Source organism: Watersipora subatra, chromosome 1 (assembly GCF_963576615.1).
Source record: "Watersipora subatra chromosome 1, tzWatSuba1.1, whole genome shotgun sequence".
NCBI classification, from domain to species: Eukaryota; Metazoa; Bryozoa; class Gymnolaemata; order Cheilostomatida; family Watersiporidae; genus Watersipora; species Watersipora subatra.
Window position 1 is genome coordinate 62,585,271 of NC_088708.1, and position 19,749 is coordinate 62,605,019.

The following is a 19,749-nucleotide window of genomic DNA, read 5'->3' on the forward strand; positions in this document are numbered from 1 at the left end:
CTTATACGTCGATTTAAATAACGCCAACTCCTAAAGTTGGTTTCTTTTCTATTTACACATCACGTTAGACTACGCGTCATAAATATGTGCGGCCATCGTGTTATAATCAGTTTAAAACGGCAGAAGCACAAAAACTCCGTCTATCGCATTAAACAGATGGTCTCCTGTAGAACCAGTAATATTCACATTTTGTCTACGGTTATTTCGCCTAGCAAACATCTACTGCTTGTTTTTTATATAATTAATATACAACATATACTTTATCATTGTTATATGCTTATTTAACGAACACGTTTTTCTTATGTGCTCATACAATCTGTAGCCTTTTACTTAGGTTTCTTCTGTGTTTTACGAATCTGCCTTTGTTTGCATTTTTGTCGGTAGGTTTTTTAAAGCTTTTTGGGCAAAGATGTTGTTTGATAAATTTAGTACAATGATTATTGTCTAGCGCTTTTAAAGTTATGGCTGTGTAAGTACCTTAACGGTTTAACAAAGTCAGTGGTCTAATTGGCTGGCAATATAATCAGGGAGCCTCAATATCACAGCTTCCTACTGTAACGGTGAAGTTCAAACAGAGTCGAGTTGTTGGCACAATAATAAGAGGTTGGGAGAGGGCTATAATGTTTGAATGATGCTGAGAGCTAATGCTACCAATAATCATGATCAGAAAACTAAGTCTACAAAAAGGAGCAAATGAATGTAATTTTTTGCTACGTGTTTGGATAAAACTAATTATTAAATGTAAAATTATAATTGTGGTTTTTTGTATTTTATAGAAGCTTTCAATTGGAGCGTTACAATTGTTTTATGTTGACGCCCTGTCCGTCTGTAACCCAAAAAGATGTATAAAGTAGCACTAGTTTGTGCGACCTTTTTGGTTGTGTCACTTGGTGCACCCGTCAATCCTGGACCTAACATCCCAGAGGTTAAAGAAGGCACAGACCCAATGGGGGTGAGCATAGTTTTAGCATATGGTTGGGTATTCACTGAATTGTGTCCACCTGTGACTGTGATCATATTTGTGGCTCCACTGATTGTTATTATTTATTGGAAGTTGCAATTCATATTTTTTACTTTATCTGATTTTAAAAGTACATTAGTATACATACAGAACTTACATCAACCTTTTTATTTGACTTAGGTAGCCATATTGTCTTTATTTTGTCACTAGAATTTGTTACTGTATGTTTGTATACTGTTTTCGTGTTGACAGGAGAATTTCATGTCATTAGAATATAAGAAGTATTTGGAGGAAGTAGTACAACTGCTTGAATCGGATGAAGCATTTAAAAACGAATTAGAGAAAATGGAAGCTGATAAAGACAATGTATGTTGCTCTCTTGTGCACTAGTGTGACAAATTGCCTTCTTTATCGCAGGATTCTAATCTTCTCGTCCTAAAATACAGAGAATACCTCAATCAGACTATTTATATCCTTGAAGAAGATCAACAGTTTCGTCGTCTTGTTTCAAATATTACTGAAGAGGATGTGAAGGTCTAAATTCATGTTGCTTATAGTCACACGGCGGGGGAATTGCTCTCTGTTGCCTTTGCATGCATTCTGGAATAACCCTACACTTCTTGACAGCTGCCAACAATATACATCTAACTCCGTCATGTCTTGTCTAACACATTTGTTCATTTGCCACGTTTTTAATTCAAGAACTATTGCATTGCTGGGTGGTTAGGTCAAGAATGCAATCTCTGTGATCTGTTCTGTATAACTTGGCTTCTGTATAACGTGCAGATGGCTTCCCTAGAATCAACCAAGGATAGGTTAACTACCTCGTAGTCAATGACCAGCCATCAATTGGTGTGGGGCCCGTTTTAAAGCACTCGAGTTCATTACTGATCTCTCATGTAGCATTCCTTGCATTAGCCCTGGCTTTCAAACGTATTGGCTATGGCTTTTTGACTCAAAGAGAGCTTCATCGAGAGAAGTGCACGGTCAATGCAAGGACCAATCAAGCATTTTCTTTAGTCCTGACCGAGATCTAAAGTTCTTATGTTATCAACCACTGAAGATGCTTGTAGGAATTATTGTATTACATGAAGTACAAAGTTTTAGATAAATGTTGAACTCGGTAGACTTTCTAAACCCCAAGTCAGAGGTAGTCGTGCTGATTGCAGACTGGACAGATCGCTCATTACCTTCAGTTTGCCAACAAAAACACTCGAACTAAGCTTGATGAATTGAAAAGGATGGAAGTTCGGAGACTCCGAGACCTTCACAAGAAGTTAACACAAGAGGCCGCTAGTGAGTGCATTAATTGTTCTCCAGGTTTTTCTGCTGCATGCTTGATGTTACTAATAGTTGGCTAAATCAGGTGGATGTCATAAAACCCGAATAGCCATAGAGGCTGCTGTAGTCTCTTTCATTTAGAAAACTTCCTGATGATTCATGACCTTGCAAATGAGTGCTGATAGTTTCATGTCTGGTTACATTTTATTTCTCTTACATTTTAAAGATGAAATAAGGGCTGGCAACAGACATCCACAAGGTATAATAGTATGTGATCCTAACACCTTGCTCGCTTTGTCCTTTGCATCACAGGGTGTGGTATGCGTATGCTGAGGCGCATGGCTTGCTCATTCTGTCTATATACGATTGTTTACTCCTTTAGGATATTTCTATTGTTTCTCCTTTTATGAAATCCATATTTATATATTTATACCCATAAAATGCTGTTTTTACATTTTCCTATAAGTTTGCTTTTCTGTTAAATTTTTGTGGTTATATAATGTTTTTATGTGTGCGTAACATTGTTTATTTTCACTGGTACATTCCAAGTAGGTTCTCCTCTAGCTATAGTTCTATCCACTTTTCTTATAACAAAAATTACTATGTTTTGCTACACTAACTACTGATGCAGCTTGTTTACTAACTAATGATCCAGCTTGTTGGTTGGCTGAGCTCAAGGTCACATGGGAAATGTTAAGTTGCATGATAAATCATTACTTTGATTTCTCCACTTCCACATTACATTATCCACTTCCACATATTAGTCCTTCATACAATGCTCTAAGCCTTTTCTTGCTCTACCAGCATGTTATGACATATTCATGCCTTGGATCATGCTATCAACAGCATAGTTCACATACTGCACAAACGGCAGCTTATGTCTCATGGAGCTTGTGATTTCCTTATAGATCTTCCCAATGTTGACACGGCTCACATTGACCATGAGAATCCTCACACATTTGAAATTGAGGATTTGAAAAAGCTTATCAAAAAGGTAAGTGTTGTTGGTCATCAGGCCAACTGGAGGCGGTATTGATACTTTGTACTGACTGGTAGCAACAGCATGTGTCCTTTCTAGCATTGCGTCATATTTTTAAATATCAAAATAGGGTTGCTGTTAGATACCTTCTTCCAATAATTTCTATAATTGTATGAGTAATCTGTAGTGCAAAGTCACCTGTTCTCTCCCATAATTTATCATTGTACAAGAGCTGATATTTCGGCTTGTTGAGCTCATCATGTTTATGACTGCTCTGCTTCATTTACTGATTGTTAACCCGTTTTTCTAGCTGTGTCAATGTCACATCCGCGCCCTGGCATATGCTAAAGTTAACTATGAACTATCAGAATTTAAGCCTTAACTAAACCTGCTTGCTGAATTAAATGAGCAGAGATTGTGTACGGGAACTGTGTTTATATTGCAAGTTCAGCACAGCGTAAGGTCTTCTTACACTCTGATTGGAATATTACTACATGAATTCATAAGCTGTAATAGCCACCTTGTTTAAAAGCAAGACCTACTGCCTTGTTCAATACCTTCCTGGTTCAACACCTACTACCTTGTTCGAATCATATAACTCGTCAAAGAAGAGCTATGCTAGCATCCTTGATGTGACTAGCTTTGAACAGACAATTTCTTGTTTGGTTTACACACAAACTATGTGATGCCCAAGAATACATTCTATTTAATAGCAACTAGATTCATCACACCATTCATTGCGATGATTCTGATAATATTTAGGTACGTCGATGTGCATTCACTAGCTCTATTCTTCAGCAATATATCTATTGCTTTTGTTTGTTTTACTTATTCCTCAAATAATATATTTGGTCCGAATATGGCAAGGATGTAATGGAGCTTCATGAGAGAACAATTCCATAGATTGTTACTTCATACAAGCTATTGCTCTGGCATTATATTCTAATTTGGACAATGGAGACAATAGTTTTATTGCCTAAACTGGGTAGTTATTTATAAACATTTATTAGAAAGCCATAATAAATAAACTCCATTGTTGCTCAGACAACGGATGACCTCAGCGATGTGGACAAAAAGCGTAAAGAGGAGTTCAAAAAGTATGAGATGAACAAGGAGCATGAGTATCGGGAGCAGCTCAAGCACGCTGCCGATCAGGAAGCCGCCGACCAACTGAAGAAGGAGCATGAAGAGAAACTGAAACGACACAAGGACCATCCCAAGATGCATCATCCGGTAAGTCAGCCTTTGATCTTTTAGGTTGTACAATCTCTAACTATGCTGGGCTGTAATACAACATGATCCATCAACATTTTGCTACTGAGGCTAACTGAGAGTATCATTAAACATGAACAGCAGGTTCATAGTGTTAACCATGGACTAGCTTTCTGTGGGCAAGGTCTCATCACCATCTAACTATTTGACAAGAAAAGCATGGTTATTTAATATCTCTTCTAACAGCCCCTGTAATTAATAATGTGTTCATGATTGTTATTGAATTTAGAATTGGAATCGTGGATAAAAGTCTTGTATAAAACTCACCATGTAAACTGGAAATCAACCTTGGTATTCCTGCTGTTTGCAATATATATTCATTATTGACTGATATGCTATAGAAGGTTACTCACTACGTTTGAGTAGGATAAAGCTATCTCCTGTAATCTGCATGACAAGTACTCAAACTTTATTTCTGTTTTGTATTGAGAACTAGCGGTTGAAGAGTTAGCGGCTGAGACCAACAGACTTAGCTTGAACAGGGTTGAAAATACCTGTGTAATAGAGTTGTATTGTTCATTACTGTCTAGCAGGCAGGGTCTGTGATTAATACTTGTCAAAGGTGACATGTTCAGGGCTTCCTTAAGACAACTCAATTTGCAGATGATGTAATTGTTATTAGTTAACATATTATTCAAATTCAGGTGATTTTAAAAACATTAATCAGATATGAAGCATATATGCAAAAACAATTGCATGGATTATATGGTGAATATTGGTTACAAATAATAAGGATTGTGGGCAGGCGTTTTATCTCATGAAGGTAGGAAAGTTATATCTCTCGTGAATCTGAAAACATGGCATGATTTTGCATTACATGGATTAAAAGTTTCAGCTCTTAATAACTCTTTCTTTCCAATTTGTGAAATTGTCTGGTTATAACTGGCAGTGTTGACAATTTCTAGTTCTGTCTAGTTTGTACCATGAAACAATTGATTGGGAGAGCTAATAACGAAAGTATTAACAAATATATAAACAAACCACAAATTGGTCAACTTACAGTTCTGATTTATACATGAACACCATAAGTGTGTTAGGTATGTTTACTGTTTGTCAGAAGATTACTGTAATTGCCTGTAAACTCCTCTCATCATATGTTATGTTACAGTTAGCTTTTACTATTAATATTAAAGGTTGACTCGCAACAAAATTCACATTACAGTTATTTGATATCAAAATGTTCACCATGTCTTTCTCTGCTTTGTTGTAGGTGCAAAATATGTGGAAATGTGATTACAAGCTCTTAAAAGCTCAAAAATGAATAGTTAATTGCAGCCATCACTAAAACGCTGTAGGTTGGAATCTCTTTATTTTGATGACATGCTCAACTTGACTTGGCTATTGTCTTGACACGTGATGTTATAACGTGAAATAAAAGGCTTATAAAGGGCTCAATATAAAACGTCTCGTAGCAATAGTTTATGGCAAACACTTCAGGTTCTATCGGAAAGCCCTTATCAAATATAGACGCTCGCTACTTTCCAGTTTTGTTTCAGCTTGGTCTAATCATCTAGTCGTAATCTGATCATGTGACCCATACTTCCTGCCAAATGGCGTGCACAGTTTCTGCAGCATTTTTCGACTATCACAGGTGACCAACAGGCTCCTCATGTTTATCAGAGGATGATATGCACTCTTTCGAGCAAAGGTTAAAAAATTAAATTAATTTTTAGGCTAGGTTTTAAGGTATTAGTGCTCAATGTGACAGCATTACAATGAGGATGAAATAGACGCATAAGAACAATAGACATGGTTTTTTGAATGCGTGAAGTATATTTGTGAAAATATTTTGATGGATCAGGCTGCATGAAAGTGCAAACAGAAGCACATCGTGTTCAATTACGTCCCATTTGAGCCGTTTTGGAGAGGGATTCCAATCTACAGCGTTTTCATGATGGCTGCGATTAACTGTTCGTTTTTGAGCTTTTAAGAGCTTGTAATCACATTCCCACATATTTGGCACCTACAACACAGCAGAGAAAGACATGGTGAACCTTTTGATACCAAATGACTGTAATGTGGATTTTGTTGCAAGTCAACCTTTAATCTGCGTTAGTCTCCTCCTCACTTCTCTTTTCTGTTCAGTTGGTGTCTCTCTGCATTCTGGCACTCGCTTTAATTTCTTGTTAATTTCTATCCAATGGAAAGAGGTGGTGCTCAAGAACCTTAATGCTCCTGCTATATTTCCTGTCTGCTGTGAACTGTTAATTTGGTAGGATCAACCGCCAGGATGTGTTGCTCAGCTGCAGTTGTTACCTGTAAACCGCTTACCCTCCTTCTAGACTCATCTCTGTCACTTATCTCCATCATTCCTTTCTCTGATGCCTACCTGCTCCTTGATGCCTACCTGCTCCTTGATGCCTACCTGCTCCTTGATGCCTACCTGCTCCTTGATGCCTACCTGCTCCTTGATGCCTATCTGCCAGGGTTTTCTCCTTAACATCTTCCTTAACATTTTAATGGTCACCAACTCTTGAAAAATGTTGCTACAACTTGAAATTGTCTTTAAATATAACAATCATTGCAGAGTTCAAAGTTTTTAGGGGGCATGCTTTGGTACAATAAGGTCAACGGTAGGTGCGTCAGCTAGTACCTATTGCTCACCATAGACTACTCCTGATGAATTACCTGATGGATAACATGGAAACTATCAAAACAGTTATTAAAAATTATTAAAGAGCTATTTTACTAATTCAAAATTACTAGGAAACAAATGATTGGCTATCTCTGCAATGCCAATTGTTAAGAGCTTGTATTCCAAAAGTTAGTGAAATCATGTCAGTTCTAACTTCCAACATATCCAGCTAACTAAGCCACTTTAAGCTATTCCACTTGGCTTACTCCTTAAACATCTGCTATCAGGGAAACAAAGCACAGCTGCAGGAGGTCTGGGAGGAAGAGGATGACCTTGATCCTGAACAGTTTGACCCTAAAGTCTTCTTTGGTTTGCATGGTGAGAATCCTGCTTCTTGTCCATCCGAGTCTGCTCTCTCTTCCGGTGAAGGTGCTTTGTATTTGATGCTAGCTCTTTTCCTTTGTTGTTAATGGTTGTCCGGTGTCCAGCTGTAACATTCTTAAATTCTTCTGCTAGGTGATAGTTGGATAATTCCTTGTTCGTAATTTGTATGAAAACTTTCTTATAATTTAAGGAGTAGAGAACTTTGTGGCGTCTAGGCTGAAGGCAGTAGTGTGGTTGCTTCTTGTTTCACCTCGCTCATGGTCGCTTCATTGGAAGTTGCTAAGAAGGTGTTTGTGTTGGCCTTAAGGGTTCTTGAAGCCATGGGATAGGCTGAGTTTGCAGCCCATTGTTGAGTTTTGCATGGAACATCTCTCAGCTCATCTCTAGGCCAATCTATCACCACTTCAGCTCAACCTCTTTTCGCACACCTCTGCATGCAGTCTCTTAATATTGGTTCTTCTTTCTTGTCATTCCATTCCATACGATCTCTTTAATCTTACTTTTCTTTCCGACTAATTCTGTGGACTAAGGTACCATGTTAATAAGAGCTAGAGTAATGCTCTCATTGCAGTCAGAGTTTATCGGGATAATCGGTGTTAGTTGTGGGTGGATTAGCTGCTCTGCTAGTAATACTTGTCCATTGCACTTAGGCTAACAAAGAACAGCTAGAAGAGGTTTGGGAAGAAGAAGATCATCTGAGCCCAGATGAGTTTGATCCTAAGGCTTTCTTTATGATTCACGGTAGGTCAGGAGCTCAGTTTATGCACCCGGCTATTCTTCTCATATCATTTCTGCTGGTTGCTCACTAACTGCTATTCGCTAGAGCTTTCTGACGAGCTATTGTGTAGATTATCTACCCTTGATCACGCATTACAATCTCAGAGTTTCAAGTGTGTAAATGCATGCTTGTGAATTGATTTTCACACTAAGATCCCCTTTGCTGTCTACAGACAGACATGGAGCTTTATTGGTTTAAATAACTGTTTGTAATGAGAGTTATATAATGTAAACATGCTTGATTTCAGTTGATCTGTATTTTCTCAACTCTGAAAACAGTGATCGTCTTAATTTTCAATACTTTCACTTCCATCTACAGTCGATGCATTTTACCTACTCCTAGATTTATCTGCTCTTGTATTGCAGTCTAATATTTATACTTTTGTCCAACCAGGCCTTGGCTGTTGTTTAAACTACCTATGTATATAATCTGCTTGTCTCTGCCAGTGTTATATGTATATTTACCTTGGTATTCTTTTAGTGAACTAGTAGTTAGCCTGTTAGTGCTACATGTATAGTAGTGACAGTCTAATCAGCATTTGCCTTTTTAACATCTGAATTGGGGAGAAAACAAAGGATTTACACTGTTTCATTGATTCACCTTTGTATCACATCGCACATTCTTATTGCCTTGTTTCCTTCCTATAGATATTGATGGTGATGGATACTTGAGCACACCAGAAATAGAAGCTCTTTTTCAATTGGAGGTATGATTTGTTTCACGGGCTGCAACTTGTATCATGCGCATTCACAATATGGTTCTTATGTTTTGATTCATACCACCATACTGGTAACATCTGTTTCCCTATCGACAATACTGAAGTAGTGTGTATCTCTATCTACAATACTGAAGTAGTGTCTGTCTCTATCTACAATACTGGTGTAGTGTGTGTCTCTATATACAATACTGAAGTAGTGTGTATCTCTATCTACAATACTGAAGTAGTGTGTCTCTATCTACAATACTGGTGTAGTGGTTTCTCTCTCTACAATACTGGTGTAGTGTGTGTCTCTATCAACAATACTGGTGTAGTGTGTGTCTCTATCTACAATACTGAAGTAGTGTGTGTCTCTATCTACAATACTGAAGTAGTGTCTGTATCTATCTACAATACTGGTGTAGTGTGTATCTCTATCTACAATACTGAAGTAGTGTGTCTCTATCTACAATACTGGTGTAGTGGTTTCTCTCTCTACAATACTGGTGTAGTGTGTGTCTCTATCAACAATAGTGGTGTAGTGTGTATCTCTATCTACAATACTGAAGTAGTGTCTGTCTTTATCTACAATACTGGTGTAGTGTGTATCTCTATCTACAATACTGAAGTAGTGTGTCTCTATCTACAATACTGGTGTAGTGGTTTCTCTCTCTACAATACTGGTGTAGTGTGTGTCTCTATCAACAATACTGGTGTAGTGTGTGTCTCTATCTACAATACTGAAGTAGTGTGTATCTCTATCTACAATACTGAAGTAGTGTGTCTCTATCTACAATACTGGTGTAGTGTGTATCTCTATCTACAATACTGAAGTAGTGTGTGTCTCTATCTACAATACTGGTGTAGTGGTTTTTCTCTCTACAATACTGGTGTAGTTTGTGTCTCTATCAACAATACTGGTGTAGTGTGTGTCTCTATATACAATACTGAAGTAGTGTGTCTCTCTATATACAATACTGAAGTAGTGTGTCTTTCTATATACAATACTGAAGTAGTGTGTCTTTCTATATACAATACTGAAGTAGTGTGTGTCTCTATCTACAATACTGAAGTAGTGTGTCTCTATCTACGATACTGAAGTAGTGTGTCTCTATCTACAATACTGGTGTAGTGTGTTTCTCTATCTACAATACTGAAGTAGTGTGTTTCTCTCCCTACAATACTGGTGTAGTGTGTGTCTCTATCAACAATACTGGTGCAGTGTGTGTCTCTATCTACAATACTGAAGTAGTGTGTGTCTTTATCTACAATACTGGTGTAGTGTGTGTCTCTATCTACAATACTGAAGTAGTGTGTGTCTCTCTCTACAATACTGAAGTAGTGTGTCTTTCTATATACAATACTGAAGTAGTGTGTGTCTCTATCTACAATACTGAAGTAGTGTGTGTCTCTATCTACAATACTGAAGTAGTGTGTTTGTCTCTCTACAATACTGGTGTAGTGTGTGTCTCTATATACAATACTGAAGTAGTGTGTGTCTCTATCTACAATACTGAAGTAGTGTGTGTCTCTATCTACGATACTGAAGTAGTGTGTGTCTCTATCTACAATACTGAAGTAGTGTGTGTCTCTCTCTACAATACTGAAGTAGTGTGTCTCTATATACAATACTGAAGTAGTGTGTGTCTCTATATACAATACTGAAATAGTTTGTGTCTCTCTCTACAATACTGGTGTAGTGTGTCTCTCTCTATCTACAATACTGGTGTAGTGTGTTTCTCTATCTACAATACTGGTGTAGTGTGTGTCTCTATCTACAATACTGAAGTAGCGTATGTCTCTATCTACAATACTGAAGTAGTGTGTGTCTCTATCTACAATACTGAAGTAGTGTGTGTCTCTATATACAATACTGAAATAGTTTGTGTCTCTCTCTACAATACTGGTGTAGTGTGTCTCTCTATCTACAATACTGAAGTAGTGTGTCTCTCTCTACAATACTGAAGTAGTGGGTCTCTATATACAATACTGAAGTAGTGTGTCTCTATATACAATACTGAAGTAGTGTGTCTCTATATACAATACTGAAGTAGTGTGTCTCTATATACAATACTGAAGTAGTGTGTGTCTCTATCTACAATACTGAAGTAGTGTGTGTCTCTATATACAATACTGAAGTAGTTTGTGTCTCTCTCTACAATACTGGTGTAGTGTGTCTCTCCATCTACAATACTGGTGTAGTGTGTTTCTCTATCTACAATACTGGTGTAGTGTGTTTCTCTATCTACAATACTGAAGTAGTGTGTCTCTCCATATACAATACTGAAGTAGTGTGTCTCTCTATCTACAATACTGGTGTAGTGTGTGTCTCTATATACAATACTGAAGTAGTGTGTGTCTCTATATACAATACTGAAGTAGTGTGTGTCTCTATCTACAATACTGAAGTAGTGTGTGTCTCTATATACAATACTGGTGTAGCGTGTGTCTCTATATACAATACTGGTGTAGCGTGTGTCTCTATCTACGATACTGAAGTAGTGTGTGTCTCTACGATACTGAAGTAGTGTGTGTCTCTATCTACAATACTGAAGTAGTGTGTGTCTCTACGATACTGAAGTAGTGTGTGTCTCTATCTACAATACTGAAGTAGTGTGTGTCTCTACGATACTGAAGTAGTGTGTGTCTCTATCTACAATACTGAAGTAGTGTGTGTCTCTACGATACTGAAGTAGTGTGTGTCTCTATCTACAATACTGAAGTAGTGTGTGTCTCTCTCTACAATACTGAAGTAGTGTCTGTCTCTATCTACAATACTGAAGTAGTGTGTCTCTATATACAATACTGAAGTAGTGTCTCTCTATATACAGTACTGAAGTAGTGTGTCTTTCTATATACAATACTGAAGTAGTGTGTCTCTATATACAATACTGAAGTAGTGTCTCTCTATATACAATACTGAAGTAGTGTGTCTTTCTATATACAATACTGAAGTAGTGTGTCTCTCTATCTACAATACTGGTGTAGTGTGTGTCTCTATCTACGATACTGAAGTAATGTGTGTCTCTCTCTACAATACTGAAGTAGTGTCTGTCTCTATCTACAATACTGAAGTAGTGTGTCTCTATATACAATACTGAAGTAGTGTCTCTCTATATACAATACTGAAGTAGTGTGTCTTTCTATATACAATACTGAAGTAGTGTGTCTCTCTATCTACAATACTGGTGTAGTGTGTGTCTCTATCTACAATACTGAAGTAGTGTGTGTCTCTATATACAATACTGAAGTAGTGTGTGTCTCTATCGACAATACTGAAGTAGTGTGTCTCTCTATCTACAATGCTGAAGTAGTGTCACCCTATATACAATACTGAAGTAGTGTGTCTCTCTATATACAATACTGAAGTAGTGTCTGTCTCTATCTACAATACTGAAGTAGTGTGTGTCTCTATCTACGATACTGAAGGAGTGTGTGTCTCTCTCTACAATACTGAAGTAGTGTCTCCCTATATACTATACTGAAGTAGTGTGTCTCTCTATATACAATACTGAAGTAGTGTCTGTCTCTATCTACAATACTGAAGTAGTGTGTGTCTCTATCTACGATACTGAAGGAGTGTGTGTCTCTATCTATAATACTGAAGTAATGTGTGTTTTTATCTACAATACTGAAGTAGTGTGTCTCTCTATCTACAATGCTGAAGTAGTGTGTGTCTTTATATACGATACTGAAGTAGTGTGTGTCTCTATATACAATACTGAAATAGTTTGTGTCTCTCTCTACAATACTGGTGTAGTGTGTCTCTCTATCTAAAATACTGGTGTAGTGTGTTTCTCTATCTACAATACTGAAGTAGTGTCTGTCTCTATCTACAATACTCAAGTAGTGTGTGTCTCTATCTACAATACTGAAGTAGTGTGTGTCTCTATCTACAATACTGAAGTAGTGTGTGTCTCTATCTATAATACTGAAGTAGTGTGTGTCTCTATCTACAATACTGGTGTAGTGTGTGTCTCTATATACAATACTGAAGTAGTGTGTGTCTCTATTTACGATACTGAAGTAGTGTGTGTCTCTATCTACAATACTGGTGTAGTGTGTATCTCTTTATATACAATCCTGGGGTAGCATGCATACATCTGTCTGCCTCTCTAAAGGTGTCCTGTAGAGTTCATGACCAGCTGCTCACAAGTATCTATTTGCAACTTTACTAAATCCTTAGGATATGTATAGTAAGACATTGGTTATAAACCATATCAAGTTAGTTTAATGTCAATAGTCTGTCCAACTTTCAATCAGTTTTTGCACCCTTTTCATATTTCTGCTTCGGCTAGTTGCTCCTTTTTAGTGTGAGTCACTAGAGCTCTAATGCAGCGGTACTGTGGTGGAGGTAAATGTAGAATTCCTATATGATGCTGTGTCAATGCTGGCATTTGCTCTTGTCTCACAGCTCGACAAGGTCTACAACTCGACTAACCCAGATGATGATATGGTAGAGAGAGATGAGGAGATGAATAGGATGAGAGAGCATGTTTTTGGAGAGATCGATACTGACCGAGATGGCTTTGTTTCCCTCGCCGAATTTATAGAGTCGACCAAGTCTGAAGACTTCGACAATGATGATGCCTGGGGGGTGAGAGGAATCACATCAAATGTCTCCGCTGTTCTATATATTGTGGGGACTTGTATGATTATTATGTGACAATTAGAGCGACGCATAGCTAGTCAAAGTTGGCAAACACATGGCTTGTAAAGAGACCAAAATTATGAAAACAATATACGGAGTATAGCAGTTGTGCCATATGTGACACACGTGTATCTGATAGCGAAAATGATTCTCATGATGGTTTATAAGTACTTATAAAATACATTCTGGTTTAGTAACACTAATTATTAGTACTACTTTTAATTAGTAGTAAAGTTTCAGATCAATTAGTCATTTACTATTGACCAATTGACAATATTCATAAGAGCTTTAGCAACAATAGTGCTGTTTCACTTGAAATGGTCAACACTAGTAATCTAGTAGCGATGCATATATTGAACAGAAGTAATAAGAGAGAGATACTATACAATCATACTCCATACCCCTACTTTACATACAGGGGCTGAGTAGCGAGGAGGACTACGACAGCTCGGAGTTCGATGAGTATGAGAAGGCTCTAGCAGAGCAAGAACGGCTCCTTCAACAAAAGCACAATGTGAGTATCACAGGCTATTATTCTTCTATCGCTACTTTAGCTGGGCAGACTTCCTTAGGTTTAGTAGGTTAACTAACATCCAAAATTAGCGAGAAGTTTTGTCATTTTGTTGTGCTGCTAATATTAATGTCATCTCTAAGTTAGCTAGTCAATTGTATATTATTTACTCAGTTAGAGGATGTTGTCTTAGTCTCTTTTAGTATATTCGCTTCAACCCTAATATTTATTTTAACTGTATGTTTGTTCATCTGCTTACTACAAAGCAAGTTTGTGAATACTTCAGTTTTTCTTTGATTGAGCATGTTTGTATCTCAGCATGTCAGCAATTCGGTACAGAGTCGAGTGATTGAGCGTGTTTGTATCTCAACATGTCAGCAATTCGGTACAGAGTCGAGTGATTGAGCGTGTTTGTATCTCAACATGTCAGCGATTCGGTACAGAGTCGAGTTGAGTGTTTCATCAGGTATTATCAATATTGCTCTAAAGAGTTGTGTTTATTATTACATTATAACTAGTATAACAAAAAGGTTATCTCGCACTAGGTCAATAGCATCAGGTATATAGCATCAGGGATATAGCATCAGGTATTAATAGCATCAGGTATTAATAGCATCAGGTCAATGGCATCAGGTATATAGTATCAGGCATATAGTATCAGGTGTATAGCATCAGGGATATAGCGTCAGGTGTATAGCATCAGGTATTAATAACATCAGGTGTATAGCATCAGGTATTAATAGCATCAGGTATTAATAGCATCAGGTATTAATAACATCAGGTATTAATAGCATCATGTCTTAATAGCATCAGGTATATAGCATCAGGGATATAGCATCAGGTATATAGCATCAGGTATTAATAACATCAGGTATATAGCATCAGGTATATAGGGTCAGGTATATAGCATCAGGTCTATAGCGAGTTTTGCTGTGTTTTTTAACATTATTAATAGTCCTCTTCTCCATCAGATTCAATGATTGAAGCAAGCATACCTTCATAAACAATTAGCTATACAGTCAGATTGTATTAAACAATAATTATAATATTTCACAGTAAATCAGCTAGACACGCAACATCCTTCTCTATCAGTAGGATTGTCTATCTATATTAGTCCTAAGAGCTTGTTTACTGATGAACATTGCAAATGGATGCAAAAAATCTAAAATGTGTTCAAGACCTTTTTGTGGGCAAATAATATCCAATAATAGGTGCCACTCCTAAATATTTACATATCCACTCGCTGTTTTCCAATATTGCAGCAAACCACTCCTCACCAAGGTATAACTTATATTATAGTGTCTGCCTTTGTCCTGTGCTCGTCATGTCACAGCAATGCGTTCATCTAAGATGCCCAATGCATCATCTACCACCTAGTTAAACATTATTTGTGCATTACAGAGGCTATCAGCGCTGCATAGATATGTTACTTGTATTCCGTCTCTAAGATGCAATAGCTTGATTCATCTGCTGCTCTATGTTCTTGTGCTGCCAACTGAAGGAATATCAACACTGGGTCATTAAAAAGGGTCTCCATTAGTAATATTTGCATAACTCTACTTTGCTCCATGCTTACATTCATTGCTCACTCTATTCCTAACGTTACAATATACTTGCAGCCTAATGAGGAAACTGAAGGAGCTGGAGCAGTACATGATAATATCCAAGTAAGTATAATATACAAGTATAATATACGAGTAAGAATAATGTACAAGTAAGAATAATGTACAAGTAAGTATAATGTACAAGTAAGTATAATGTACAAGTAAGTATAATGTACAAGCAGGGTTGGAAAAAACTGCGGTTTTTATGAAAAAACCGAAAAAACCAGGTTTTTTTTGTTTAAACCGGTTTTTATGGTTTTTTTTATAATTTTAACAAGGTTTTTGAAATTTTAAGTGTAATTAATATCACTAACTATAGCTGCATGATTGAGTATCGAACATACATAAGTGGAATCATCTGTTAAAGATGGTACTGTGGGAGTTGTTATGGGAAAAAAGAGAGAAAACATATGGAAATTTCAGAATAAGTCTTTAATCAAACATGATTGATGAAATACATAGCAGAAATCTTATCACATAAAGTGAATATTTTACGTACTGCTCTATATATAAGTAGGAAATTTAATCCAAGTGATTAGTCGTGTGGTAGTGTAGAGCAGAGCATAATGTAGATGCATTGCTAGTGCTTGGAGCAGTAGCAGATGACTCAACTTTTATCACCTGAATACTAGCATCACAGTCTAAAATGGTGTTTTCAACTTGACATCTGGCTACTTGAGCTTTCAGCCTATTTGCGTGATATTGCGTTACGACAGCACCCCTATTAAATTTTGTCTTAAAACTTTTGCCTTTTGCAGTTCGAGTGAAAAACTGCCAAACAAGATCCTGCTTGTGAGGCGTGTCGGAAAGTTGAGGCACAACTTTAACTTTTCAAAACACAAAAAACTTGATAAACTGAATTCTAACAATCCAACTACTTTGGCTTACCACAATAAATGAAATATTAGTTTGCAAACTGGAAGCTTTTGCCCAAAAGGATTTTATTGTTAATTTCTAATTGTAAGTAATCCTTTCTCAATGGCCAGACTTGTGAAAGTAGGTATTCATTCATTATTACAAACAATGATTGGATTAGTATGTTTTACATGGTTTTTATATTTCATCATAAAGGTATAAACACACTAGGCGATTTTATCGCGAGCGTCATGAGGAGGGCGGAGATATCGCTAGCGTGTGCATAAACACACTTGAGCGATTCACTAGCAAGCGATATAATGGGCACACCCACAAACTGCCAATAAAATTTCGTATCATTAGTTTCTTCGGAGTTGTTAATAAATTTAGGTCAGTCAAAATGGCGCCGTCTAGGCGACAACGTAAACAACTTACGCATTTGTTATTAAACCTATCTCACTTTCACGGATTGTACACTGCCTACACTACAAGGAGACATAAGAAAAACGATTATTGCATTTTTAACTGTAGTATTTTTCACTATTTTTATACATATCTTATTTTGTAGTAGTTTTTTATATTTAGGCCTAATGTATTAAATATTTACCGTTCTCAAGATGGTCAACCTGTGCAACGATTGATTCCAAATGTTGGTTTTCAACTTGGATTTTTTGTAATTTTTGTTTGTTATGGTGCACATGACTGGGAGTGCTATTATTAAATTTATGAACAATTCAGTGCTCGTTCTGAAGATGTTTCAATATTAACAAAATAGCAAATTGTCGCTGCTGTACGTTGGTGAACATCGATAAGAAATAATTACCCGCCATAAAATTGCATTCTGGTAAAATCCAACCAATCGAAATGCATCTCGCTAGCGATAAAGTTGTGCAGAGAAAGTCTAGCGTTATCGCTCTGGATGAGCACGCTGGGTGAATTCTAGCGCAGATTAGCGCCACGCAGCGCGATATCGCTCTAAATATTGCCTAGTGTGTTTATACCTTTAGAGAGATCATTATGTAACTCGATAAAAGCAATTGAAAATCAAATTCACTAAGTCATTGTTGTGCTAGGATTTCATGTAGTTTCAACTTGAGCTCTGTCATCAATTTACTACTTGTCATGAATAAACTTCCACAGCGGATAATGACATAGAATTGCATTTCTATCGCACATGAACGACTAGGAGCTTAAAATCTTATGTTTTTCACACAAAAATAATGAAAAAACCATAAAAACCGGGGTTTTTCAGCTGGTTTAAAGCTGGTTTAAACCGCTCGGTTTAAACCATTGGTTTAAACCGAGCCAACCCTGCCAGTACAAGTAAGTATAATATACAAGTATGATATACAAGTAAATATGATATACAAGTAAGTGTAATGTACAAGTAAGTATAATGTACAAGTAAGTATAATGTACAAGTAAGTATAATATACAAGTAAGAATAATGTACAAGTAAGTATAATGTACGAGTAAGTATAATATACAAGTAAGAATAATGTACAAGTAAGTATAATGTACGAGTAAGTATAATATACGAGTAAGAATAATATACGAGTAAGAATAATATACGAGTAAGAATAATGTACAAGTAAGTATGATATACAAGTAAGTATAATGTACAAGTAAGTATAATGTACAAGTAAGTATAATGTACAAGTAAGTATAATATACAAGTAAAAATAATGTACAAGTAAGTATAATGTACAAGTAAGTTTAATTTACAAGTATAATGTACAAATATAATGTACAAATAAGTATAATATATGAGTAAGTATAATATACAAGTAAGAATAATGTACAATTAAGTATAATATACGAGTAAGAATAATGTACAAGTAAGTATAATGTACAAGTAAGTATGATATACAAGCTGTAAATTATATGATACACTCGGGGATAGCCTTATTGGCCATGAAACAAGTCTTTTATCTCATTATGTTCTATTCTACCCCTTTCTTTGGTATTCAACAGATTGAGGTTGCTTTCAATAGAGTTGTTGCACATTTTCATGCTTTAAATCAACAATGCCAAAGTCTGCTGTGACTTACCCGATCAGGGATGAGGTTTTGTCTTTAGTCATAGCATTTAGGTAGGAAGTATCATGCATATTGGTGTAGTGCTTTGCACTCTTCGCTGTCAAGTGGGAGGTCGCTGGTTCAATCCCTGCAATCAATGAAGAAGGGCCTTTCTTAAATAGTTCTTGTGGTAAGAGAGACAACCCGACAGAAAACCAAAAGTAGGCCATGATAAACCACTTCACAGCTCTCCCAATAAAACTCATAAAATAGAGTTTTTCGAGCGAGTAAACTCGCCAACTAAACTAATAAAACGCTCCAAGTCATGGCCCAATCCAGGAGAAGATCATGACATCAGGGAAATGTCTACGGCAGAATGCTCTTAACTAACTAGAATGTGTGATATGAAGAGATAGGTAATTCACCTTTGTAAACATAGGCTTTATATGCTGCTTTGCTTCTTCTGTAATTTTGACACTTGAAAGATGCTTCATTGCGAAGCAACGTTTCGTACTTCTAATTTCATACTTCAAGTTTTGTACTTCTTGAGAAGCTGCGGACTCTTGCTACCTAGGTACACAGAGCAAATGTACCATAATTATTTACTATCGTATGCTATTATAAAAACAACTGTTATCATTGTTAACATTAAATTATCTTATTTATTCAGAATGAAGTGCCAGCAATTCCTGTAGAAGCTGTAGAGACAGAGAATGCAGATCAACCCGCTGATGTTGGCAACCAATAGAATTACGTCTCTAAGTCACAAAGATAATTGCTGATTTTATTTTTTGTTTGTATGATGTTGTCTGTTCTTATTTCATCATGATTCTTGATCTTAGTTGTTACTCCGTAACATAATTGTATCTTTTGTTAGACTCAATATGCACCTAAAATTGAATAAATTGATCACTGATCCTCTACACCAGTGTTTTGTGTACAGTCATTACTGAATAAGAACATTTATGATAATGAAATTGCAAACCTCACGGTTAAATTGCTTACATAGATGAGACTATTTACTTTTATTTATTCCTTATGGTTTTAGTGCAAAGTTTTAGCTGTAGCATATGTTAAAGATCGTTTAGCAAAATATTGCTCGCCTGTCATGTTAACTGCACTGGGTGTACAATTATTACAAAATTTTAAATTCAATCACTGGGACAGAGTACGAGCTCTGAGT

The 19,749-nt window shown here is 36.5% G+C and overlaps 2 protein-coding genes across 4 annotated transcripts; one reads left to right on the plus strand and one right to left on the minus strand.

The window, feature by feature from the left end:
* Positions 1 to 679: 679 nt before the first annotated feature.
* Positions 680 to 19,487, plus strand: LOC137396635 (nucleobindin-2-like). Of its 3 annotated transcripts, XM_068082953.1 has the most exons (13): positions 680 to 952; positions 1,214 to 1,327; positions 1,379 to 1,495; positions 2,131 to 2,257; positions 2,469 to 2,501; positions 3,151 to 3,236; positions 4,266 to 4,454; positions 7,356 to 7,446; positions 8,878 to 8,936; positions 13,342 to 13,524; positions 13,997 to 14,092; positions 15,709 to 15,756; positions 19,237 to 19,487. In XM_068082953.1, the coding sequence occupies exons 1-13, from the start codon at positions 842 to 844 to the stop codon at positions 19,312 to 19,314; spliced, it is 1,332 nt and encodes a 443-aa protein (XP_067939054.1). In that variant the 5' UTR covers positions 680 to 841; the 3' UTR covers positions 19,315 to 19,487. The 3 variants fall into 3 exon arrangements, with proteins under 3 accessions (XP_067939054.1, XP_067939065.1, XP_067939061.1); XM_068082960.1 differs by lacking the exons at positions 1,379 to 1,495; positions 7,356 to 7,446 and adding an exon at positions 8,103 to 8,193 and having other exon boundaries at positions 696 to 952; XM_068082964.1 differs by lacking the exons at positions 1,379 to 1,495; positions 2,469 to 2,501; positions 7,356 to 7,446 and adding an exon at positions 8,103 to 8,193 and having other exon boundaries at positions 692 to 952.
* LOC137385418 (uncharacterized) lies at positions 9,807 to 13,132 on the minus strand. Its single transcript, XM_068071872.1, has 3 exons — positions 13,081 to 13,132; positions 10,257 to 10,432; positions 9,807 to 9,986 (listed from the first exon to the last, which is right to left on the minus strand). Exons 1-3 carry the CDS (start codon positions 13,130 to 13,132, stop codon positions 9,807 to 9,809), a joined length of 408 nt encoding a protein of 135 aa, XP_067927973.1.
* Positions 19,488 to 19,749: the final 262 nt, after the last annotated feature.